Source organism: Protopterus annectens, chromosome 5.part0, assembly GCF_019279795.1.
Source record: "Protopterus annectens isolate FY-2018-M chromosome 5.part0, PAN1.0, whole genome shotgun sequence".
In the NCBI taxonomy this organism is placed as follows: Eukaryota; Metazoa; Chordata; order Ceratodontiformes; family Protopteridae; genus Protopterus; species Protopterus annectens.
This window is the reverse complement of record NC_056735.1, coordinates 712,428,382-712,453,060: the sequence shown is the minus strand read 5'-3', so window position 1 is coordinate 712,453,060 and position 24,679 is coordinate 712,428,382. Positions and strand designations below refer to the sequence as shown.

General features: G+C 37.8%; 1 protein-coding gene across 1 annotated transcript in view; it reads right to left on the bottom strand.

The window, feature by feature from the left end:
• LOC122802773 (stromelysin-1-like) overlaps positions 1-24,679 on the bottom strand; it is a 220,913-nt gene that overhangs the window by 15,008 nt on the left and 181,226 nt on the right. Inside the window, exons 8-9 of the mRNA XM_044072559.1 lie at positions 11,597-11,756; positions 11,410-11,513 (exon numbers count right to left, since the gene is read on the bottom strand). Coding sequence (XP_043928494.1) covers positions 11,410-11,513; positions 11,597-11,756 — 264 coding nt within the window. The remainder of the gene's footprint in view (positions 1-11,409; positions 11,514-11,596; positions 11,757-24,679) is intronic.

Genomic DNA, 24,679 nt, shown 5'->3' with positions numbered 1-24,679 from the left:
CCCTCTGAAGAAATCTGGCTAAGTACAGCCCCCACTGCATAGTTTGAAGCATCCACCTGCACAACAAATTCTTTGCTATAGTCTGGACTGGCTACCTGCCAGTAACCATTGGTAAGATCAATGGTTGTAAGATACTTAGCCCCACCCAGCTGCTCTAGGGCCTCATCTGTCCTAGGCATGGGGTAAGCATCTGACTCTGTGTGACTATTTAATTTCCTGTAATCCACATAGAACATGTTGCTGCCATCCTTCTTTGGCACCAACACCACTGGTGAGGCCCAGGGACTGTTGGACTCTTGAATCACCCCTAGTTTGAACATCTCATGTACCTCCTCCCTCAGAGTCTATTTGACTCTCTCAGGCACCCTATAAGGGGCCTGCCTGATAGGCCTTTTGTGTCCTGTATCCACCTGGTGCTGCACCAGGTGGGTGCTCCCTGGTTTCCCAGTGAACATGCCCCCAAACTCCTGCAATACTGCTCGGATTTCTCGAACCTGGGTAGGAGATAGCTGCAGGGACATTGCTACCCCTTCCACCGAGGTGTCAGCCTGAGCCTCACTGAGGAGATAAGTCACAAGATCTCTCTTAGACTCCTCCTGCAATCCACTGCAAATGGTCAGCACAAGGGCCTCCGTATAATGGTAAGGTTTCATCATGTTAACATGGTACAATTTGTGCCCCTACCGGCTGCTTAGCACTTCCACCATGTAGTTAACATCACTTAAATTTCCTACCACCTTGTAGGGTCCCTCCCAAGCTGCTTGCAACTTGTTGTGTCTGACAGGAATAAGAACCATCACCTGCTGCCCTACAGCATACTCTCTAGTTCAAGCATTCCTGTCATACCACACCTTTTTCTGTTGTTGGGCTTCTGCCAGGTTCTCCTGGGCCAGGCACATGAGTTCCCTGAGCCTTGTCCTGAGGTTCAGGACATATGCCACAACAGACTCCTTGTGAGACTCACACTCACCTTCCCACTCATCTCAAATTAAATCTAGAGGTCTCCTCACCCTATGCCCCTACAGCAACTCAAAGGGTGACAAACTTGTGGATTCCTGGGGAACCTCTCTGTAAGCAATTAACAGATGGGGCAAATATTTGTCCCATTTCCTCTTAAACTGATCTGCAAATGCCTGTAGCATGGACTTGATTCTAGAGTTTAACCTCTCAACAAGTCCATTAGTCTGGGATGGTAGGGGGTGGTCTTCATGTGCTTCACCCCATGGGACTTCCACAGACAAGTCAGCAGGTCTGACATAAAATTAGCACCTCTGTCAAGACAGTATTTCCTTTGGGAAACCTACCCTGCTGAAAATCTCTAGCAAAGCATTTGACACCTTCTCGGCCTCAATGGAGGACAAAGCAACTGTCTCAGGGTATCGTGTAGCATAATCTACAATCACTAGGATATGCTTTTTCCCTGTGGAACTTGGGGTACTCAGAGGACCCACAATATCCATAGCTATCCCCTGAAATGGCTCCTCCATCACAGTCAAAGGCATCAAAGGAGCTCTCCACCTTGTCTCCTGCCTTGCCTACCTTTTGGCACTGCTCACAGGTCCTGCAGTACCCTGTTACATCTCTGGAAATTCCAGGGCAATAGACGTTTTGCATAATATGCCTCTTTGCACGTTTTATGCCCATATGACCTGCAAAGGGAATATCATGGGCTATGGCTAGAAGTGCCAGATGGTAAGCTCTAGGAAGTACCAACTGCTGTACTCTTTCACCTTCTAGCCCTCCCTCAGAGGTCCACTCTCTGTACAGTAACCCTTTGTTCCAGTATACAGATTCCCCCTTCTCTTGAGAATCAGGTGCCTGCCTAGCTACCTGCCTCAGACCTTGCAATGTAGGGTCTGAGAGCTGAGCCTGTCTCAAGTCTCTCCTTGTAACCTTTCCCAGCTCCCCTTCCGCAGGAAGTCTGGCATCTTCTGACAGCTGTGCCTCACTGTCAGCATGGGTACTACTACTCACCTCTACCTTTGCAGTTACCCTGTCCAAGGGAACATCAATACCCACAAGCAGCTGTGGCTCACATTCAGTCTCACTGCTACAGCGTAGCTCACTCCCTGAAGTAACCACCTCAGCAGTCCTGGCTGCAAGTATGCAGTCTGTCTGGGTCTCCCCCAGGCTACCAGACCCATATGATTGTCTCCTAGCCTCATTGCATGTAACTGCATAAGTACATAGTACTGCCTCATCCAAATCCTTCCCTCTCAGGACATCTGCAGGATGGTAGTCCCATACCCCTGTTGTCTCAAGACAACCTACCATTAGCATTTTGTCTTTCCCACTTACTGGCTCCCTCACCTTTGGTTCCCTACCTTGCCTCCATGGACACCTGTATGCCTCATGGCCCCACTGGTTGCATTCAAAACATTTAACCCTAGCTCTTGGACTTGTACCTGGACTAGTGGCTTCCCCTGCTACTGGCGGATTCTGTTGGAGCAGTAAGTGCTGCCCACCATGGGTTCCTTTAGACCCATGAGCAGTACTGGGGGGCCCCTTCCTGTGCCGGGCTGCCTTGCTTGCTAGGTATAGGTCTCCCTTCTTCCCCAACTCCTCTGAAGTAGCACACTGTCTATCAGCTAACCAGATCCTCATGTCCTCAGGCAAAGTGCTAAGGGCTTTTTCCCTTACCAAAAGGTCTGCCAGCCCTTCAAAAGTGGTGACCTGACATCCACTCACCCACCTATGAAAATAAGTGCTCAGTTCAGCAACATGTTCACATACATTTTCATCTGCCTTGCGTCTATGCTCACGAAACTTTTTCCTATACATTTCAGGTGTTAGCTTAAAACATTCCAACAAGTGTCTTTTTACAGCAGTATAATCAAAACAGTCAGTGTCATGCATTTTTCTAAAGAAGTTACAGCTTTACCATGGAGTAAGGGGGTCAGGAACCGTATCCAAAGCCCTTGGTCAACTTCATACTGTTTACATACCAGCTCAAACACATGAATGAACCTATCAAAATTGTCCCCCCTCTTTAAACTGTGGAAGAAATTTACTAACCTTTTCTGTGTCAGGGGTCCTGTTGCTCCCTTCCCCATTACCTCCATGACTCTGGTGAAGAGTCAGCATTTCCCTCTCATGCCTCCTCTGCTGTTCATTTTCCTCAGCTTGTAGACTCTTCATTTTCTTAGCTGCTTCTAGTTCCATATGCCTGGCCTCCAACTCAAGTCTCTTTAGCTCCAGCTGGATTTTTAAGTCCACTGCAGAAAGGTTGAGCTGTCCATTCTCCGAGGATATTGTATCTCCACTGTCAGTCTGATTGTCCTCCAGGCTGCTGTTTTCTGATGCAGCTGTAACCAAGGCTGCAATCAGGTCTGCCTAGGCAGGTTTCCATGCACCAGTCCCATAGCCTGGCACATCTCTGCCAGCTGGCTCCTTGTCAGCTTTCCATACTCTTCTGGTGACATGCTGCCTGCTCGCACATCTCTGCCAGCTGGCTCCTTGTCAGCTTTCCATACTCTTCTGGTGACATGCTGCCTGCTCACCCTAACACTAAGCTAACAAACGAAATAAAACAATTGTGATCTGAACTCTGAGTATACACTGTGTGGCTGTTTTAGAGTACAAAACACTTTTAGAGATCACTGTACATAAGCTACAGGAATTCACTCTACCCACACCACTACAAGCCAATTAGTATGTGATGTAGATCCTGCCACTGCCAAACACTTGTGATGACCATGCCCTGGTCCAGCAATCAATCCTCACCAGGGAGGTTGTCTCATAGAAGAGAGGAAAGGATAACTAATACACACAGTAAAGTACAATTTCCCTTAAGTGCACACAGAAATCACAGTCAGTCTGGGGCTGGTTGCTCCCTTGCTCACCAGGTACCCAATAAGACTCCCCACTGGCACAGCTATAGGGTCCAGGTCTCAGCCTAGCTGGACAAGCTAAAACCTCCAGTAGCCTCTCTGTCCAACCAGTGCTTCCTGTCCCTGCCCAAGTAGCTGACACAACACACACACATTTTGAGATAAGTATTTATACAACTTCACAGACACTCCTGGGAAAGGCTGACATAGATTCTCTATCTGTGCCCCTTTACCCAGACAATACCTTAGTAATCCCTGGCACCACCCAGCTAATAATATCAGCTACTAAAAGGCCCTTAAATGGGTGTCCAATTATTACTATGCAATATTATTATCCAATGGTAATATGACTATACAGTCTAAGGCTTATTAGAGTGGCCTATTACAATAAACTCTATAAATATGCATTGTACTCTGGAGCATATCTCTACATACACCAGCCACAGGTAAAGGTTTTTAAAATATTTAATAATAAATAATTAAAACACAAGACAAAATTACTACACCACAGAGATATCTAAGAGTTCAGGGATCACACAGAAACTTAAAATAATACCATAGGACAGGATTGATTTCAAAGAAAAATACCTAATTAATCTTTATTAGCTTTAACTATTCCTACAATAAATCACAGTGCTAGAAACGTACATGTGAGCTTAGGCAGAATGCTGAGTTAGATATCTAAGATCAAAATGCTCTCAGTCTCTCACTGAACAATAGTTTTTAAACACTAACCAACAGCTCTGCTGAGGCCCTTCCAAATTACATCATTTTGACACTTAGGTTTTCCCAGTATTCATATTGCATCATCTTGACACCTGGTCTGAGTTCTCAGGCCACAAACTGCATTATTTAGCAATCTAACACCTGCTCAGAAACTTACAGCAATGTAAGTCATTTCATATGTATACTCTAACAGAAACCAGAGCAATAAAGTACATTTCACATCTAAATTCTGGTCATAAACTTTAGCCTTAAAACAATGGGCGTGTAACCTTCATCCAGACTCACTGGAGCCGAATTCTTACATGAAGGGGTCACAACATGCTTCACTGGGCCAGTAGAGTGCAATGTTGTCACATATTTTGCAGTTCCACATTTCACAATATTCTTTTACACTCAAGAAAACCTGCCTGTATTTTACATTTATTTACAAATGCCAGAATTATATATCATATAATATTTGACTAGGCTGGCAGCTTTCACCCATCTCTCCTCAATCGTCACACCTTTCAACTGTGGCTGTTGTGTATAGACATAATTTAAGCTCTAGAGTACATTGCATGTATATAATGATACTGTACAAAGCCACTCTAATAAGCCTTAAAAGTTCTGATCACTCTTAGTAATTTTATAATAATATTGCACAGTAAAATTGGACACCCTTTGGGAAGGGCCTTCTTGTTAGCTGATAAATAGGGGTTCTGGTGGCAGTGGATTACTACATTATAGCCTGGACAGAAAGGGCACAGCTAGTGAACCTGTGCCAGCCTTCCCCGGGAGTGTCTGTTTGGTTGTATATAAATCATATCTCAAAGTGTGTGTGTGTGTGTGTGTGTGTGTGTGTGTGTGTGTGTGTGTGTGTGTGTGTGAGTGTGTGTTTGTGTGTGTCTGTATGCATGTGTGTGAGTGTATGTGTGTATGTTTCAGTTACTTGGGCAGGGACACAAAGCACTGGTTGGACAGAGGGAGTGCTGTGTGGACTTGGCTTGCAACCCTGGTTAAGGACTCTACTCTATAGCTGTGCCAATGGGGAGTCTTATTGAGGATATGGAGATAAAGGGAGAAACCAGCCCCAGACTGACTGTGATCTCTGTGTGCTCTTAAGGGAAATTGTACTTTACTGTGTGTGTATTTGTTATCCTTCCCAATGTGGATGCCCCTCACTGGTGCGAGTGGTGAGGATCGAGGCTCCTTGATTACTGGGCCAGTGCACAGGCGTCACTCAGACATATTTCTGAAAACTGTTAAATATTTAAAAAAAAGATGTGCTTCCATAAATAAAGTCCAGAAGTGTTATAAAAGAGAAAACCAATACAATATATAGTGCAAAAGAAGGATAATAGGTACACATTCTAAAATTAATAGATATAAAAAATAAAAATAATGAAAAGTAAAAAAAATTATATGAATAGCCACAGTCCTCTGAGCATCCACAAAACACAAGAGAAGAAATCTCTGCAGTAAGCTATGTCATGTTTGTTTAAGCAAGCTGTTCTGTGGGAAGTGGGTAAATTGTATTTTGACCCAGAGTAAAGGGCATTGTTTGGTCATGAGGCCATAGCCTGAGGGACAAAACTTCAGCATCTCCATCATGGGGTAGTGCATGAATTGGTAACCGTTTGAAATATCAGAGCCTGCTAGAAAGAGTCCCAAAATATGGAGAACTGAATGGCCGAAAGACCAGACTTAGATATACTAAGTCCAAGATACCATTTCTCGGAATATTTCCTTTTTTCCAAGTTATGATAGTCTCAGAGTTGGTATATATAAGTTCGGGGAGGGGAGCAGGGGGGCTTGCCCCCCCCCCCATGCAAAAAGACATTTTAAGGAGAAGAACAATTTTCAAAATTTACTCTTCTCCTGTGTTTTTGGTCTTTTTTTTCAGCTTGTTGATACTCGGCATTTCAAGAGCCGGCATTCCAATAGGGAACTGAATGAATTAATCCTGGTGCTACCATGGTTTTAATTTCAAAAATAATCTTTATATCTTTTTGCCGTAGTACCATTGTGTATTTAGAACTCTAGCCATTGCCTATTAATCTTGCTGATGCAAATCAACAGAGATGACTTTCGAATATGCTATGCCAGTCAGTAAAGATACCATTGCATTTGTACTACTTTGCACTACTATAGTTTGCACCCTTGGAAGTGTGTCAGCAGCACAGATTGTATCATCCAGGCTTTAATGCATAGGATGGGTGGATTGTACATTTAATTGCATTATAATGTTTTACATTAATATGTAAGTGAAGTTGCAGCATAGAACTGGATAAAAATGTAAGTATGTTTTGTCAGTTAGCAGTGAGAAAAATAAGGTCCATACATTTTACAATGTCTTCCAGCTACATTGTTATTTGTGTCTGTGTGGCTAAGAACTCGATAGTGTGGGATACTATGCCAATAATTAGTACTGGACTGTAGAGGAAGCAGGATTTACTTTCAGCTGGTGCAGTTTACCTAGGAGAGTGAGCTCTGAGTGGGTAAATTTCACCATCTGGCACTGATTATTATTGTTATTGTTATTATTATTATTATTATTATGCATCAGAGTCATTTAAAAAGATTCTTCTTAATTTTTTTATAACTCCATGTATAGGTTCATAGGTCGTTTATAGGTTTGCAGTCCAGGAGACCATTAAGGGGCCTAGCCCAAATGCCCAATTGCCCTACAACAGTATCTGATTATGTGACTTGCTCAAGGTCACACAACAGGCAAATGAACGTAGGAAGTTTCAAACCTGTACCCTTGGCACAGTCAGTAGATCATTAACAAGTCAGAGATAGACTTCCATGCTAATTCCCAAACAGTCCTCTGTTTGTTTTGCTGATGCTTCCACAAGCACACAAAACAGACATACTGTCCCTTATATAGTGAGCATGTATGTGTTTCTGGATGTTTTGGACTTAGAGGATATTAAAGAAAAAGATATGAACATATTAGGTTCAGTAATTAGTTATAAAAATGTAGTGAGCAACCGTCTTTTGCATTATTCTAGTATGCACCCCACTTATGTCAAGCATAACATCATAAAAGGTCAGTTGGTTAGATTAAATAGGCTCACAAGTGATGTGACAAAGTTATATTCTTTTGTAACTGAATTACATCTCAGGTTTAAAAATAAGGGACAGCCACCCAAAAATACTCAACAGTTTCCTTGTTAAAGATGTTAATACAGAGGACAACAGGAGATTGTTCAAGAAATTCAAAAAAATAGAGATTGGGTAACATCTATGCCTCTAACTTATACCATAGACAGCAAAGAGATAAAAAATATAGTAGTTAATAATTGGAGGATTCTAGAATCTAACCATGAGCTTAAGTCAGTAGCAGGGGATGCACCTGTCTTTGTCAACAAAAGGGCAAAAAATTTTAAAGAATCACTAGAGAGTGTGCAGAATAAAAAAGTGACAGTGGGCAGAGGTACTTACAAGTGTAAGAGTTGCAATTATTGCAAGTACATTTCAGAAGGGCCATTTTTTGAAGCTTGTACACACAAGAAGATTTTGGAGGTCACTGGAGTGTTCACTTATAATTCTACCTTTGTGGTATACATGGCAAAGTGTTCAGTCTGCTCCTCTTTTTATATTGGAAAAAACAATAGTTTAAACATAGGATTTATGAGCATTATTATGCCATAAAAAAGAGGAATTCAGACAATGCACTTTTTAAACACACCTTAGCATGTGTAGGATGCAATAATATTACATTTTATTTTGGGGTTATAAACCATGTACCTAGTGATTTTAATGGTGATAGAGAGGAGGAACTTGACTATAGGGAGTTAAAATGGCAGATTCTGCTGAATGATTGTAAGGCACCAGGTTTAAATAATGGAGTGAATTATAAAGCTGTTTTAAAAAAGAAAGCTTATTATAACAAGTGTAAATAGGTTTTATGGGTTAAGAAATTAATTTTTAGTCTTTTAGTAAGAAAGTTAGTTTTTTTAATAAAATGAATGCTTTTGTAATAAAATGTATGTTTCTATGAAGTGTTAATTAAAAACAGTATTTCATTGGTTAAAATGTTTTAAAGGATTATATAAAATGGAAGTGAGTAGTTAGTTAGTTTGTTTTGATGAAGGCCAATGTTTTGGCCGAAAGTGCTTAACCAGTGGTATTAAAGTCGTGTTTGGTACTAGAATTCTGTGGCTTCACTATTCTTTTTGCTCTTTTTTGATTATTTTTTTTTCAGTTGCACAGCTGAGACATTCTGCACAGTTTTTTGGATTAGTGTTTCTGGATGTGTTAATTGAAGGACTGGATTTTTAGTTAGTTCATGCATTTATGCCAGTTGATACTGTGTCATTAAACTATGGTAACTGTATTTTTTAACTGGGTGTGACAATAGAAGGCACTGCCAGCCATGCCAGGGAGAAGTAGGGCAGTGGAAGTAAGACTTGTACCAGCACAGCTAGCTGGAATTTTGTAAATAATTGTATGTTATTAGTATATCAAACTGATTTATACAGATGCTTGTGCTGAAAATGTATTTCTGTGCTTTGCTTGTGTTAATTGTGTTAAAATGTATCAACAGTGCAACCTGCTGAAATGAAGAGAAATGTGCATGTATTATAGTAACTGAATTAAATGTATAGGTATTAATAGAGGGCACTGACACAGCAATGATTAACCAGCTGGCTTATTTTAAGAAAAATAAAGGAAATGTAAATGAGCTGTTAAATCATTAAACGGCACAATACAGTGCTGAGTAGGACCAGAGACGCTAGGTCTGGGATTAGCCATTATCTGCTAGCTTTTGTAAAGAAGGGGGGAAGTGGATGCTTCTAGGCATTGCCATAAAAGCTCTAAATGTGTATTGTAGCAGTCTGCTAAAGTCCTGTCTCAAATTTCAAAAGGAGATACTGTGAGAACTTAGAGTCAGGTGAATAGATGATATCATTCTACAAGTCATCTTGGATATTATAATTTACAGGGAGTAATCTCAGAATATAGAGTATACTGTTTGGTGCCTGACTAGAAAGACTGCGCAAGTATTTTATCTTGCCTTGCCCAAGTAAGTAACTTAACTAGGAACAGTAAAATTATTTTAGATTCAGTCAGGAATAGAGTGAAGCTTAGTTTAGAGAGTGTTTTTCTTTATTTGTATGAGTCTGTCCTTCAATGTTAATTTCAATATTTTCTGTGATTTGAACTCCATGGTTTACTGCAAATATATATTCAGTATTTTCATGTTATTTTATTATTTATTACTAAATATATTTAAAACTTTTATTGTAGATGGTTTTTGTAGAGAGTATCTAACCTTTGAGAGTACTTATATTTATTTGGTGACACTATGTAAGCCACTCCTGAAGGCCTAGCCATCTTGGTGAACTTCTACCATTTGTATTAATATTAATATTATACAATATAACTGGATACCTTTTAAGATCCTTATAGTAACTGACTGGTGGCAGTAGCTACCTTATAGTCTGGGCAATGTCGGTAGAGCAGGTAATTTGTGCTAGCCTTTCCCAGGTGTGCGCGTGTGTGTGTGTGTGTGTGTGTGTGTGTGTGTGTGTGTGTGTGTGTGTGTGTGTGTGTGTGTGTGTGTGTGTGTGTGTGAAAATTAAATCTTAAAGAGTGTGTGTGTGTGTGTGTGTGTGTGTGTGTGTGTGTGTCTGCTACTTGGGGCAGGGACACAAAGCATTGAGTTCACAGAGAGGGTGCTGGGAAACTTGGATTAGACCCTCGGCTGAGAACCTAATCCTACATCTGTACCAGTGCTGAGTCTTATTGGGGATCTGGAGGGAGACAGCTATAGAGACATCCAGACCCTGGGCTGAGTGTGTTCCCTGTGTGCTTTTAATGGAAATTGTACTTGATGCAGAGAGGTCTGCATCTGGAAATACTGAGTGTATCCATTTGTATTCTAAGTGCACGTCCCTCTCCAGTGTCAGGGGTGAGGATTCAGTCTCCTTGATTACTAGCCCAACATGGGGATGACACATAATGGTGCCCATCACATATTGGTAGCAGGGGTGGACATCACACTGGGAATAACAGGTCTCACTTTCTTTTAATTTGTTGCTGAATGCATTTTTCTTAAATTCATTTTCATGAATTTGCTGCCTATGTTTTCAAGCAACAAATCTGAATACTTGCAGGTGTCTGTAGAGGGATCTTTTTCTGGTTGTAATTTTAGCTTACCAATGTTATGATTACTTATTTATCCTGTCAAATATCCTCATTTAAAAGCTACTTTTAGAAGTGCTGTATAACAGGTTGTAACCTTCTGAACAGAGTGTACGTCATTTTAATAGGCGGTAAAACTTGGCCATTATTTGATGATGAATTATAATTTTGAAGATACATGTGAAAGAAAATTATGGTTAACATTCTGACACAAGTTGGTCAGTTAAAGGAGGAAGAAGGCTGCAGGTGAATGTATGAGGAAGCTTCTTCCTGACAGTATTAATTCAGTAACACAGCATATAAGAATATTTTTTGGAAGTTTAATGCAGCCGTATCACGAGCCCTAACTAAAGCAGTATAAGGAAGGAGAAAGCAGCATTCAAAGCAAAATGGTGAACAGTTCTTGGCAGAAATACCTCTGTCACCACATGCGGTATAAGGGGCAACACAGTATGAGCAAGGTTTGGTGTCATGTTACTTACACAGCACATTGTTACTCTGTCAGACATCATATAGATTATGACCAGATTCAGACATTGCTTCTCTGTCCATTGGCAGTAGGCAGATACTCTTCACCATTGGCAGTAGGCAGATACTCTTCACCATGGTGCTTGGACAGATGCATTTCTTTTACATCCACTTTTCTTTATTACTGGAATGGTTTGAGAGTAATACCACTGTTGTCTTCTCATATATCAGATGTAAATTGACTAGAACTCACCTTGCATTATAAAGGCAGCATTTACATTGCTCTCTATTCCAGGAAATTCATCTTTAATCAAACTTGGAGTTGTGCTGTCAAATGCCTTTTTATTTTCTGAATATCTAAAGAAGAAAATGTCTGTTAACATTAACTAAACATGCCTATAACTGTCATTTTAAATCTTTTAAATGCAACAAATATTTACCTGTAATACTTCTTTCCCACAAAAAACAGAATTTTTGTTCTTTCTTTTATGTACACAGCTGCATCGATTTTCTTCACAGAAGCTGGAAATCCCAGATTATATATGCTCTTTGGATAGCCAGCAGCCACAGTAAAACCTTTAAGGAGCCAGTAATTGCTACCTGAAAATTTATACCAAAGTTATACCTGTAAGACAGCATAACCTAGTAGCCAAAAGGTACCAAGAAGCTATACTCTACCAACTTGGATGTGATTATCACATCCTACACTTACACTCTGTGTGAAATAAAATTTGTATGACATTGTAAACAAAAATCCTCCATTTACAAATTATATAACACTGACTGTCGGTACAAAAACATATAAACTGGAGGCAGGCAGTTGTACATTGTGGATTTTAACAGATTAGTAATATATTAGCAGTAAAATAAAGGACTTGAAAATATGCACAGACAATATACAACACTGTATCTATATTTATTGAGTAATACAAATTAATTGTGCAGGAAATGTGTTAGCTGTCCTCTCATCCATAACCCATAAGATGTTATATCAGTCATACTGTAATGTTAACATAAACATTCCAAAGGCACAGCATATGAATACTATGTTCAACTCAATTTTGACAATTTCTAGGACCAAAAGAGAAAATAGTTTGGGTCTTTCCTCAAATGCGATAATGTAGAGCAGTAACATTCCTGAGGATTAAGAAATATTTCCATCACTCACTGCAAGAGGTATGCTGAAAATCAGGAGACAAATTAGGAAAGCTCTCATTATTGGCTAATTTGCATGCCCCTTAACTGCCATTAACTACCATAAGAGCAAATCAGCATTCTCCCTCAGTAGTTAATACTGTCAGCTCATGCTTCTTGTTGGCAGAGGTGTCCTTCCTCTTTCATTCTCCCACAGACATACAGTATAACTCAAGCACAACACACACACACACACACACACACACACACACACACACACACACACACACACACACACACACACACACACACACACACACACGATACTCCTTGCTTGTCCCTGAGTTAACAGAATATTTGTGATATCTCCTCTTGCATTTTCACTGCACTCATAAATCACAGATGATTACATTCAGGTCATCAATGCCAGAAATTAGTTTCAAAAGTCATATTCATTAGTAAATGCATGCTACTGCAAAACGTATAATTCTAGTGACGTTCTAAGTTTATAAGATTAATAATTGACAGTCATCTCTAATTATGTCTCTGTGGTTGAGAGGCATGCATATATGTGCCCTGTTCCTCTCCTTCATAACTCATGAACCATTGCAGACATTAACTAATGCCCATGATCCTCATCACACACTAAGAACCCTTGCTACACTAATGAATCAGTTAGTGCAGTGAGTTAATCTTGATATTTCCTCTGTCAAAGCTCCAGTGTTAGAAGAAGTGCAGTGCAGCATAAGGGAGTGTACTGTACTTCTGAGTTTCCTGTCCTTTGGATGAGGCATTAAACCAAGGTCCCATCTGCTTAACTTGGTTGTAGCTCAGGTGAATGTAAAATATCCCAGGGCAACTATCAAAAAGAGTAGGGGTCCTTTAACACAACATAAAAAAAAACATTATTTACATATTTACAAAATGTACATATTTACATGCCCATATATACAAATTTCTGTGTCTTACTATTTATCATTTTTCTTAAAACATCCTTGAACCCCAGCTCCTTCTTCTACAATCATAATCTAATTTTTTACAATATATCTGCAAAAAAGCATTTCCCATTAAATAAAATTTGATTCAGTCTTTCATTCCAAATTACACATACTATTACATGAAATAAATTTGTGTCTACACTTCTCACATTTTTTCTTTTTATTATAATGCCCATACATAATCATATTCATATCTATGTTATGTCATTAATATTGTCAAAAAATTGTTTGCGTATAATTTTTTCCAGAGTTTCACCACATTTCAAAAACACATGCTCTGTTGTTTCTTCTTCCAACCAAAATAAACATACTTTTTTAACGTTTTTTATGGCATATTCCCCTTTACTGGTAACTTATTTATTACCATTCAAGAAATCCTGGCACTCTACTATATTGGTACACCACTTTTTTCTTACTTCCATGGCTTTAATCACTTCTTCTAGTAAATATTCCCATGGATTTATATAATAATATACTTTCATCACATTATTATAACACATTCTTCTGTCTTTCTCTATACCATCACATTTTATTTTCCATTTTAGCATTTTTCTTAATTTTTAATTTCTTCATTCACAAATATTTTCCATGTCAGTATTTTTTATTGATCATTTTTAATTTATTCATTCAAGTTTTTTTTTTCCTTTTTCTTATTCTATTTTTTATTCTCATCACCAAGATTTTTTTACTTATATTTAAACATTCACACTATTAAATTCTCATTCCCCTCCTTTACGCACTTTAATATTCTATGCAAGTTTAAAGAAGCAGAATAAACAACAGGATTTAGTAACCTCAGTCCCCCTTCTTCCTCACTCATATACAAAACATCTCTTTTCACTGGATTTAATCTTGAACTTTGTATGAAAGAAAACACCACTTGCACAATTTCCTTTTCATATTTTACTGGGATCATATAAACATTTGACATACATGCTAATTTTCCCTTTAATACTGAACTTACCAAATAAATCTTTTCCCTCAATGCAAATCTATACATCCTCCATAGAAGACAAATTGCTTTCACTTCTTTTATAAACCTTTCCCACTGCATCATAACTACATAATTTTCCCATTTTTACTCCCAGAAAAGACACTTTATTCATTGAAAAACACACCCCAATCACCCAAACCCTTGCTTCTATCTTTATCTTTATTCAAGGTCATTTCCATTTCCTTTAAACATCAATTCAAACAAATCAACACTTCCCTCATTCATACTTTGTTCTTAGTAATTACAACTATAACATCTGTGCATGTTGAAACTATTGATATTACCACCTCCTTCTGCATCACACATCTAGCATATTTCATTTTATAAGATACTTCAGTCAGTATTATGTTTATTACCAATGCAAACAATATTCCACTCATAGCATTCTTGTCTGATAAACAGTACATGCATATTTCATTAATGAGCCGCCCACTCACTATCAGTTTCACTCTATTATTCTGATATGCTGACATATACACTTTCCTAATTCTATTAAATATTCCATTCTCCTTCATATCAGCCCACAAAGCATCATGTCTTATGGTATCAAATGCCTTGCTAATATCACTTACCTTAAGTTTCACATCCCTCTTTTACTTATAACATCATCCACAATTTCTTTCACAACCAATAACACTTCTTGACATCCCTTCCATTTTATACCATATATAGTTTCATCTATAACATCCCTTGTCTTTCCTTTCATTCTCTTCTGTGTTATTTCCACAAAATGTTATTTAGCATGATGGGATCTCCAAATTTTTTCTTTCTTTCTTCTCATCTTTTTTTCATACAATTTTTAATATCTCACTACATAGCTCTTCATAAAAAACTTTCTTCGACAACTCATTCAGTACATTTACCAAATACCCTGTTTGTCAGTCCATTAATTTCTTGTACATTCCATGCCTTATACCCTCTGGGCCTGATACAAAATCAACATTTACTTTCTTAAGTACTTCATCTAATTCAGTAATAGTAATTTATTTTTCAAATGTTTCCTTGACTTTTTCTGGAACTTTCTTTACTCTCTGTTCTGTCTTACTTTCTTTTTATGCTTATACCTATTTTCCATGTGAGGTACTATAATACTTGTAGCTTTGTCCTGTGTTTTTTTACTTGTCATATTACATTTTTCATTTTACTCATTATACTAATATCCTCCTTTACTATTTTGACCAAATATGCAGATACATTTTTCACTTTCTCTTGTAAATAATATCTCTGCCTAAATAGTAATGCCTTATTTTTTCTTGGTTTCTTTGATATATTTGTTTATCTATATCAGAATATTCTCTTGTATTATTCTCTAAGTTCTCTAATATATCTACAAATTCCCCAATATTTTACATTTTCTTCCTTTCTCACATGATCCTGCCGGTGAAAAATTATTTTTATACTTCTTTTTAAATTTGGTACACCAGTCTGACTTGTTTTTATATATGTCCTTCATGGTTATTTGATCCTTCCATAACTGCAGTATTTCCCATTCTCCAGTTTCACCTCATAATTTCTCATTTATTCTTTCTGTTACCTTTCCTTTTTCAGTATACTCCCCTTCTTCTATCACCTGCTTTCATATTGCTAAATTGTCTGAAAAACCTAATACAACTGTAGCACCATCTTCTACTCCCAAGCCTTATGATAATATAAAGTAATCAGTTGCAGATCCAAGTGTCACCCTTCTGTAAGGCCATTGACTTTTATTCCACACAGCAAACTTACCACATTTTATCACTTCTGCATTTTTACATATTTTCCTTTCTTTTTATACCTTCTCCTTAAATCACAATTTCATCTCACTGCATTTATAATTGTCATGTTCACCACCACAAAGTCAACTATTGGATAAAACAGACTCTCTCTTTCCTTGCTAGCTGTATGTGTGTATAATACTATAATTTTATAAGCATGTTCTCTCCACCTGATATCCACAACAGTTAACCTTCCCATACTTACTAATGTTACAGCTAGTATTTACACTATTGTTAACAAAACACAGCCACTCCAGAACAGCGTTTACTACCTAAATTCCATATTATATTTCCACCCCCACAATTTTTTATCATTGCAGTCTTTCTTCACTTGTCAGGAATCTTACACCTCTAACATATTAACATCCAAATCACCTTTATCCTTCTAACAGTGTTATTAATGCAGTTCTCATTTACTGAAAGTACCCTAACATTGTTTCTTTTCATTAATTTTAAATTTAAGGGATACATTTTTTAAATGTTTATTTTCTTATTTTTTACCCTTCCTACTATTGAATATTTTCCTATGTTTATGTACAAATAGTCATTGATCCTCAGAATCAGATTTTCACTGGCTAGAATTAAAAAAAAATTGTAGTGTCAATCCCTTCTTCTGACCTCTCTTCCTGTATACAGTCTCTCTCTCTCCCCTCCTTTTTCCTTCTATATTTTTTCTTCTTTTTCAGTTTCTTCTTTACCTAGTTTAAACTCTCCATCAGCCTCTTGTTGTTCTTCTTCATGTGTATTTTCTTCCTTTTCCCCTTCTTTTTCATTATTTACTGTTTGGTCTTGACATTATATCCAAAAGAATCCCTTTTTTTACATAACCTGCATTCAGGCACACACATTCTTGCTGAATGTCCTTTCTCCCCACAGTGGTTACATTGGATCTTGTCACAATCATTGATTAAATGAGAAAAAGTCCCCACAAAAACATGATTTATGCTGGCCCTCTTTGATCAGTCACAAAAATAACAATTTGAAAGTGTTTCACCATGTATTTTTTCTCAGATTTCAAAACAACTTCCAATCTCCCTCCATTCCATATGTTTCTCTCATCTCTAACTTTTACAGTGTTGGCAACAATTTCACAGACAGTATGCATTTTTAACATTTTTCTTCTAATATATCAGTTCTAAACTGCAAAGTAACATTTCTTTTAACATTTAAGTTACTACCAGAAAAAAAACTGTTTCATGAATAAATTCCCTTTTCATTGTACGGTTCCAGAAATTTCATCATCAAGCCATCAGTTTCAAATGATGTCACAAAAATTCTCTCTCTCAATATATATATATATATATATATATATATATATATATATATATATATATATATATATATATATATGTATATATATATAGATATATATGAAATATTGCATTTCTTCAGCTTTAAATCCCACAACAGTTACCAAATTGCCCTATACATATCTGTCTATTACAGTGTCATTTTTGTTATTTTTCTCACACTAGGCCTTTCTTCTTTTTAAAAACATTTTCACTTACATTTTGTTGTTGCTCTCCTTTCTTGTCTGCTGTCACTGCTGCATAAGTTTTAACTGCTGCCCTCTCTGCTGCACATCACTCAATTCCTTCTCCACATCACTGTCCTCAGCACTGCTGAAAAGGTTACCTGACATCCTACCCCATGAAACAGTAGAACAGTTATCTGAATCATCTTGCTCAGTTATTTTTAATAGAACATCGTATGTAGGCCTTCCTGAGGCCAGTTCTGTTATCTGCATCACTCTAATGGACTTGCTTGCTTCATTCTTCATTGAGACAGCTAAATGCTGCTCATTTGCATCAGCCACCACACATTAATTTTTATCTGCATTCTTATACTACATATCAAACAACTATTTTAACCCATTTCTCCTTTTCCACCCCTACCTCTCCATAGCTTTTCTTTCCTCCTCTATGCTGCTGCTGCTTCTGGTAGGTCACTTCCCTGCCACTGTAGGAGCCCTACTATACCATCTAGCAGTTCCAAAGAGTAGAGGAAGTTCCGTGATGCCCTGGTCAAATTTTCCCTAGTTGCATAAATACGACCTCGGGTCTTCCCTGAAAAGATGCCACTAGCCTAATGGGACTAACCTAGTAGACAAGGGATAAATGAATAAATAACTTAATTTTTTTTTTGTTTTAGTGTATATCTCCATATTACGAAAAAGTATTGCTGGTGGTTAGTGGTCCCCCATCCAGTGTTGCAGGCTTTGCTCATTAGTATAGGGGTGTGTGGAAGCATGATAGCCATCCCAACCCCTCTACACATACATACTTAATCTTCCCCTTCACTAGCCCACATACTTCAACATCCCAGACAGACACACTCACACATAATGTAGCCCCTTACATACACTTACACATACCCCTAACACTACCTGAGCACTAAACTCCCCAGTCTTCTATCATGGATGAATGCAGCCAGGCCATGTTCATTTTCATGAGTGGCCAGTAGCAGATGTGCTACTTTATACACGCTCAAATGCCTTATCACAGATAGTTCTATGGGACAGCATGAGTAATTAGCATGTTCCTCTCCTACAAAGTGTTTAATTACTATTTATCATGGCCACAAATATAGTCCAGCATTTGGTTGGGCTGTCTCTGAATGCAAAAATGTTACCTTGTGTGCACCTCACAGCAACTTCTGAATTTGGGTCATTTTTCTTATAATTAAAAAAAAACATAAACATATACTCAGGATGATTTTTATTCTAATGTTTTTGTTCCAGGTAATTAACTGCCTTTTAGACTAATTTGTATATTTCAAATGCAATAACTTAGAGCAGTAACATTACCTTATAAATTAAAAACAACAAAAGTATACATAGGATGTCCTTGGGTAGGTCCATTCTTTACCAATGGCACTATAGCTGTCATTGCAGCCCCACATTACCTAAAGCTCAAGACTGAACTATGGTTTCTAGCTCACTGTAGAATAGAGACATTCACAAACAGGAGAAACAGTATCCAGAGCAACAGTTATTGCTCTGTTATAGGAAACAAAAAGTGAATCTGGATCTTTGACAGTGCTTTCACTTAAAGGCTGATCCAGTATGGGACATCAATTGATATTTCATAGTTTCCTAAAGCTGACCAGCCACTTACAAAGTATTGCAACTGGTGAGAGAATAAGCCTGAAAAGAAGCAGGTAATAGTGAAGTTCCACCATATATTCTCTAGTTTCCAAACCACATTAGAGCACCTAAACAAACGTATGTTAGCAGTGAGTGAAACAGTAACTCTTAGAAAACTGTAGAACTTCATGGACAGTCTCCTGGTCTTATCTTTAATATAAGAATTAAAATACCCAAGGAAAGTGCTACTGGCTTTTGGGCGAAACGCACAGGAAACAAAGTGAATGTAAAGCTTAGATGCCATTAATGTCAAAAGAAATGGTGAATAGCATGGCCACTGTTGTACATCAGAACAAAATTCATATGTTGCATGGATCCATAATATCTAATAATCTGATAGATAGAGAGCATTATCAATTGCTTATAGCTAAGTAAGTTATCTCATTTATGATAAATACTAAAACCTTTTCTGTTTTAGGTGCAATCCAAGAATTCTGGCGCACAAAGCTAAAGAAACAAAGCTACAGAGTGAGTTTATTCAATATAACTTATGAAGATACAGAATCTTTAAGTTTCCATCTGGTATTTCATCATCTCCAGAAGTATTTCAAGGAACAATTAAAATTAATGACTTGTTAGTGTGTGGGATAGCCACACGAAGAATATGACATGAAACTGAACAGACTGGAACAATAGCATTTTCAATTAAATTAGAATAAATGGAAAATAAAAGTGGCAAGTCAGAATATATGCAGGCTCTAATATCAGAAGATCTGAAGTTTGAGTCCGAGCAAGTCAGAGCAGTGGCAAAAATGCAAATGCCAGAAGACACACAAGCATTACTAATATATAGGAATCATGTAGTATTTTGCAAAGTTTATGCCTAATATGTCTATGCCTCTTAAAAAGCTGTGAGAGAAGACCATAGCTGGGGAATGGAACAGTAAGTGGAAAAAATGTTGGATTCTCAAAGAACTTGCAAATAAAAACGATTTATAAATATGATGATATAAATAAGCTTGTTATTTTACAAATTTTGAGCCAAACACATTTAAATGTTTGCAATAGATATGCTCACACTGAGAAAGAGTTGTTAGCAATACTATGTGGATGTGAGAAATTTCATGAATACATGCACTGCAAAGAAGTACAAGTGGAAACACATTATAAAGCTTTGCAAAACATATTCACAAAGTCTTTGCATAAGGCCCCTCCTAAATTACAGAGGAGTTTTCTTAACTTCCAGAAGAGTGATCTGTAAGTGACATTCAGACCAGGCAAGGCTCTCTGTATAGCAGATATGTTCAGTCATGTATATTTATCAAATCAGAATTAAGTCTGAGAAGAAAAATAACTGGAGATTCTTTGAGTGATACTTCAATTATTGGCAATTGAAGTAAATTGACAGAAGGAAAGGTCAAAGAATTTCAGAAACATACTGACACTGACTTAGAAATGTAGTTACTAAAAAAAGATAAGTAATAGCTTGGCCAGATCAAAAAACATCACTCAGAATGGAAATTTAGTCTTACCTTTCTTTCAGGGAGGAAAAAACTCTGTATCTAAGGTTTAACATTCTGAGTTGACAATATTAATGCACTTGCCATTAATTGTCATTTGAATTACCAGTGAGATGCTTGAGAGAATACGTGACTCACAGCTTGGAATATTGAAGGGGAAGTAAGAAGCAAGAGACATTACACATTTCTAAAAACATTAGAAAAGATAAAGTGATGCAGAACAATGATTTGTTTGATGCATATAATAGCAGCAATCTATGAGAAGAAATATGATTTTATATGGAGGTAGAAAATCCTTGGAGGCAGCACTGAATCCTCCAATTCAAAACAGCTGTATACTTAATTTGTGCAGATTATTATTCCAAGTTTCCTGAAATGATCAACAATGTGAGTATCTGTAGGATAAGTCTATTCAAGTCTATCTTTCAAAGGGAAAACATACACATTGTTCTATCGTAATATAGTCCGTAATTCAAAGTAGGGAATTTAAGAGCCATGCACAACAGTTATAAATTAACCATGCACATATTACAAGTCCAAGATACCCATGACTGAATGGCCAGGTGGAAAGAATATCTAGGCAGTAAAGACCAGTATGAAAAATGTCATTAACACTAATTATGGTGATTGACATCATGTAGTTTTGGAATATAGGAATAGTTCACTGCAAGAGCTAAATCCCTCATTACCCATCCCCATTATTAATGGGTAGCAGATTAAAAAGCAAATTGCTGATATCTGCACCTTTACTAATGCCATATAATCAATGGAAGCTAAAATGAAGCTAGAAAAGAATTAATAATGAGAGAAATATTACTGTGACAAGCACTTCACAAGACTCAGAATTACAAAGGACAGGCGGAGTAAGAATTCAATATCCTGCCATAGTTCAGGATAACCATCCTGAAGCTCTAGTCATTAGTTCGGCAGCTAAACTGAGAATCACATATGGTTCAAAGAGAAGATAATCAGTTGGTAGGGAACAAACCAAAAACCTCTGTTCAGAGCAGGAATGTCTCCTCCCAGAGTCCCATACAAGAGGGAAAATACAATAGTACAAAGGTGCACTTCAGTAATTGCAGACTGTTGTCTCACATGAAGAAGGCAGCATTGCCATGTATTTATAGAAATCAGAACTGTAATAAAAGGAAGATCAAAAGTTCTTGGAGAACATCCCTACTAAATATTCTAGCTTTGGAAGACCTTTGAAAAAATGCTATATATAAGGACAGTTTGAGATTTATCATGAAACTAATGATTAAAAATAATGTATTCATTGAATGAGAATAACAAGTTGATTTCAATATGAAAATTAATGATAAACTTAATGCAGAGGTGATTTTAAACATGATCAGTGCATATTAATGCACGAGACCTACAATAATATTTTTATTTATTTATTATTTGTTTACCAGGAAAGTCCGACTTGGAACGAAGCCAATTTTCAGTGAAGGCCCGGGGAGAAACACTTCAGATGCATGTCTTTGTAACATGGGAGGAAACTGAAGCACCCAGAGAAAACTCACACGAACACAGGGAGGACATGCAGCCTCCACACAGAAGGCACCCCAGCTGAGAACTGAATTGGAGAACCACTTGCTGTGAGGGGACAACACTACCGCTGTACCACTGCACCGTCCAATATTTATAAAATTTTATATTTTATAACTAGAACAAATGAGGGATACAGTATATTGAGGTGTGCATCTTTAAATATTAGAGAGCTTGCAGGAAGGTGATTCAGGTCCTATGCTATGCAGTATATATATGTCATGGAGAGAGATCACACATTCAAGCTGTCTGAGCCTTTCATAAGCAACCTGGCAAGGATTATAAATGTTAGATTAGATGTAATTAAGGCTGCAGCAAAATGATAAATGATAACCTACTGAATTTCTATGTTCCTAATTCTTGTACACCTATTAAGTGACACTGAAACTTCTGAAAAGCATTTTCTGCCAGGAGAAGGTAGATCTGTCCTACAATGGGATGTAGGGATAAGGTGAGTGGTGGAACAGTGGGCCTATAAGGCTGGTAGTGTTTTTGGTTCATAGGTGTGTACTAGGCTAATGGCCCTAGAGCCTTTACAAGCCTAGCCTATAGGATTACCTTGGCATCATGCCACCAGACCTTAGTTCCCAGTGCTTCTGTCAAGGAGAGCCACTGGAGTGATCCCCGGGATGAATTTTCTATTTCCCATCCACTCATCAAGATTTCTCTTGAAGAGGGCCAGTGAAGTGCTCTCTTTGACATATATGGGAAGTCTATTCCATAGCATGGGCAGTCTCTGGATTATGAACCTGTCCCTCCAGCATGTTCTATTGATTGTGGTAATGAGGTTGAGGTCTCTAGAGTGTGTGGTGGGAGGGATTGGGGTTTCTTTAGATGTAGCATTTCTAACAGAGCTGGGTCAGACATGGGTTTGTAAGTCAAGCAGAGATCGCCTCTAAGTAGGCGATATGAGACAGAGAATAGTTAGAATTTTTTGAGTCTGTCCATATAGGACACATGTTTAAGGCCTAGAATCCTCTTTGTGAGGTACCTTTGTGGCCTCTCCAGTTGTTGAAGGTGTAGTGAGGTACATGCCAAATGGGACATTGTACTCGATGATTGGCCTAATGAGGGAAGAGTAGAGGGAGACAATAACCTCTTTTTTCCTGGATGCAAAACCCTTAGTAATGAGATGTGTTACATAAAAGGACTTTCTAACCACAGTGGCAATGTGGTGGTCGAAAGAGAGGCTGCTGCCAACCTGTGTTCACAGATCTCTTGTAAAGCCTTCTGTTTTCAGTGGACTACCATCGATGTGGTAATTCATGGGAACCGGGTTTTTCCCAAAGGGGATGACGACACATTTTTTGGCATTGAGCTTAAGGCCATGGTTCTGACACCAGTTGTTGGTCTCATTGAGGTCTTTCTGTAGGATGTCAATATCACTTGGGGAGTTAATAATAGCTCACAACTTGCTATCATCTGCAACCTTTGTCAACCAGCATCCCTTCGTGTTGGCCTGGACTTCAGTGAAGTAGATACCAAACAGGAGAGGACCCAGGACTGAATCCTGTGGTACATTTGAAAGCAGCAGGAAGATACTGAAAATGGTTACCAGTTTTCCCAAATGTGTGTGTGTACAGAGAGTGATCAAACATGATGCTCTTCATGAAACGTACTTCTGTTTAAAGCACAATGATATCATTATTCCTAGCTGATCTGCACTGAAAATTATGGTTTGGAAAAACACTACCTAAACCCAAGCATGCCAGTGGGAGAGTGTGCCTGCAAGTGACAAGCAAGCTCAATTTATTTTTGGGAAAAGTTATTTGTAGTCGTCACTGAAGACTGCCAACGTGCTAACACCGGTTACACTACATCTCCTTGAGTCAGCCAAACTTGCATTACAAAAGTTTAGCAGATAATATCCCTATTCCACAAGCGTGAGCACATGTTCTGAGCTCAGCTGGTACATACCTGAGCTCATGACAATATGAGCAAATACAAAACCAACAAATAATTAATTGAAGCTCTCCTAGACCCTCCCCTCATGTTGGAGGCTTTATCCTGCATGCCCCCTTATTTTATTATTCTTACTCAAAGTTTTTGCACCTCACAGAAAAAGTAGTTACTGACAGGCAGTATAAAACCTGTTTTGTACTTTCTCCAGGATGCTGTGAGATCAGAATTCTAGCAAAATAAGCACATATAAGAAGCTACATCATATATACATATATATATATATATATATATATATATATATATATATATATATATATATGTTTCTATAAATATGACATGAGCAACTATTTTATTTCTCATTCCTGTGAAAATGTGATACAAGCTTGGATGCCTATAAAAATGATTGGGAGCTAATATTATTTGTTTTTATTTAGTACCATAGATTTTCATTTTGAGGCCATCCTCATATTAAAGTCACCCTTATAGTAAAGATATGATCAAAATATAGAACTTTTAATAAAAGCTGTACTCATTTTGTAGTCACAGCTTCACTTCAACAAGAATATACACAGAAAAATATGCTAA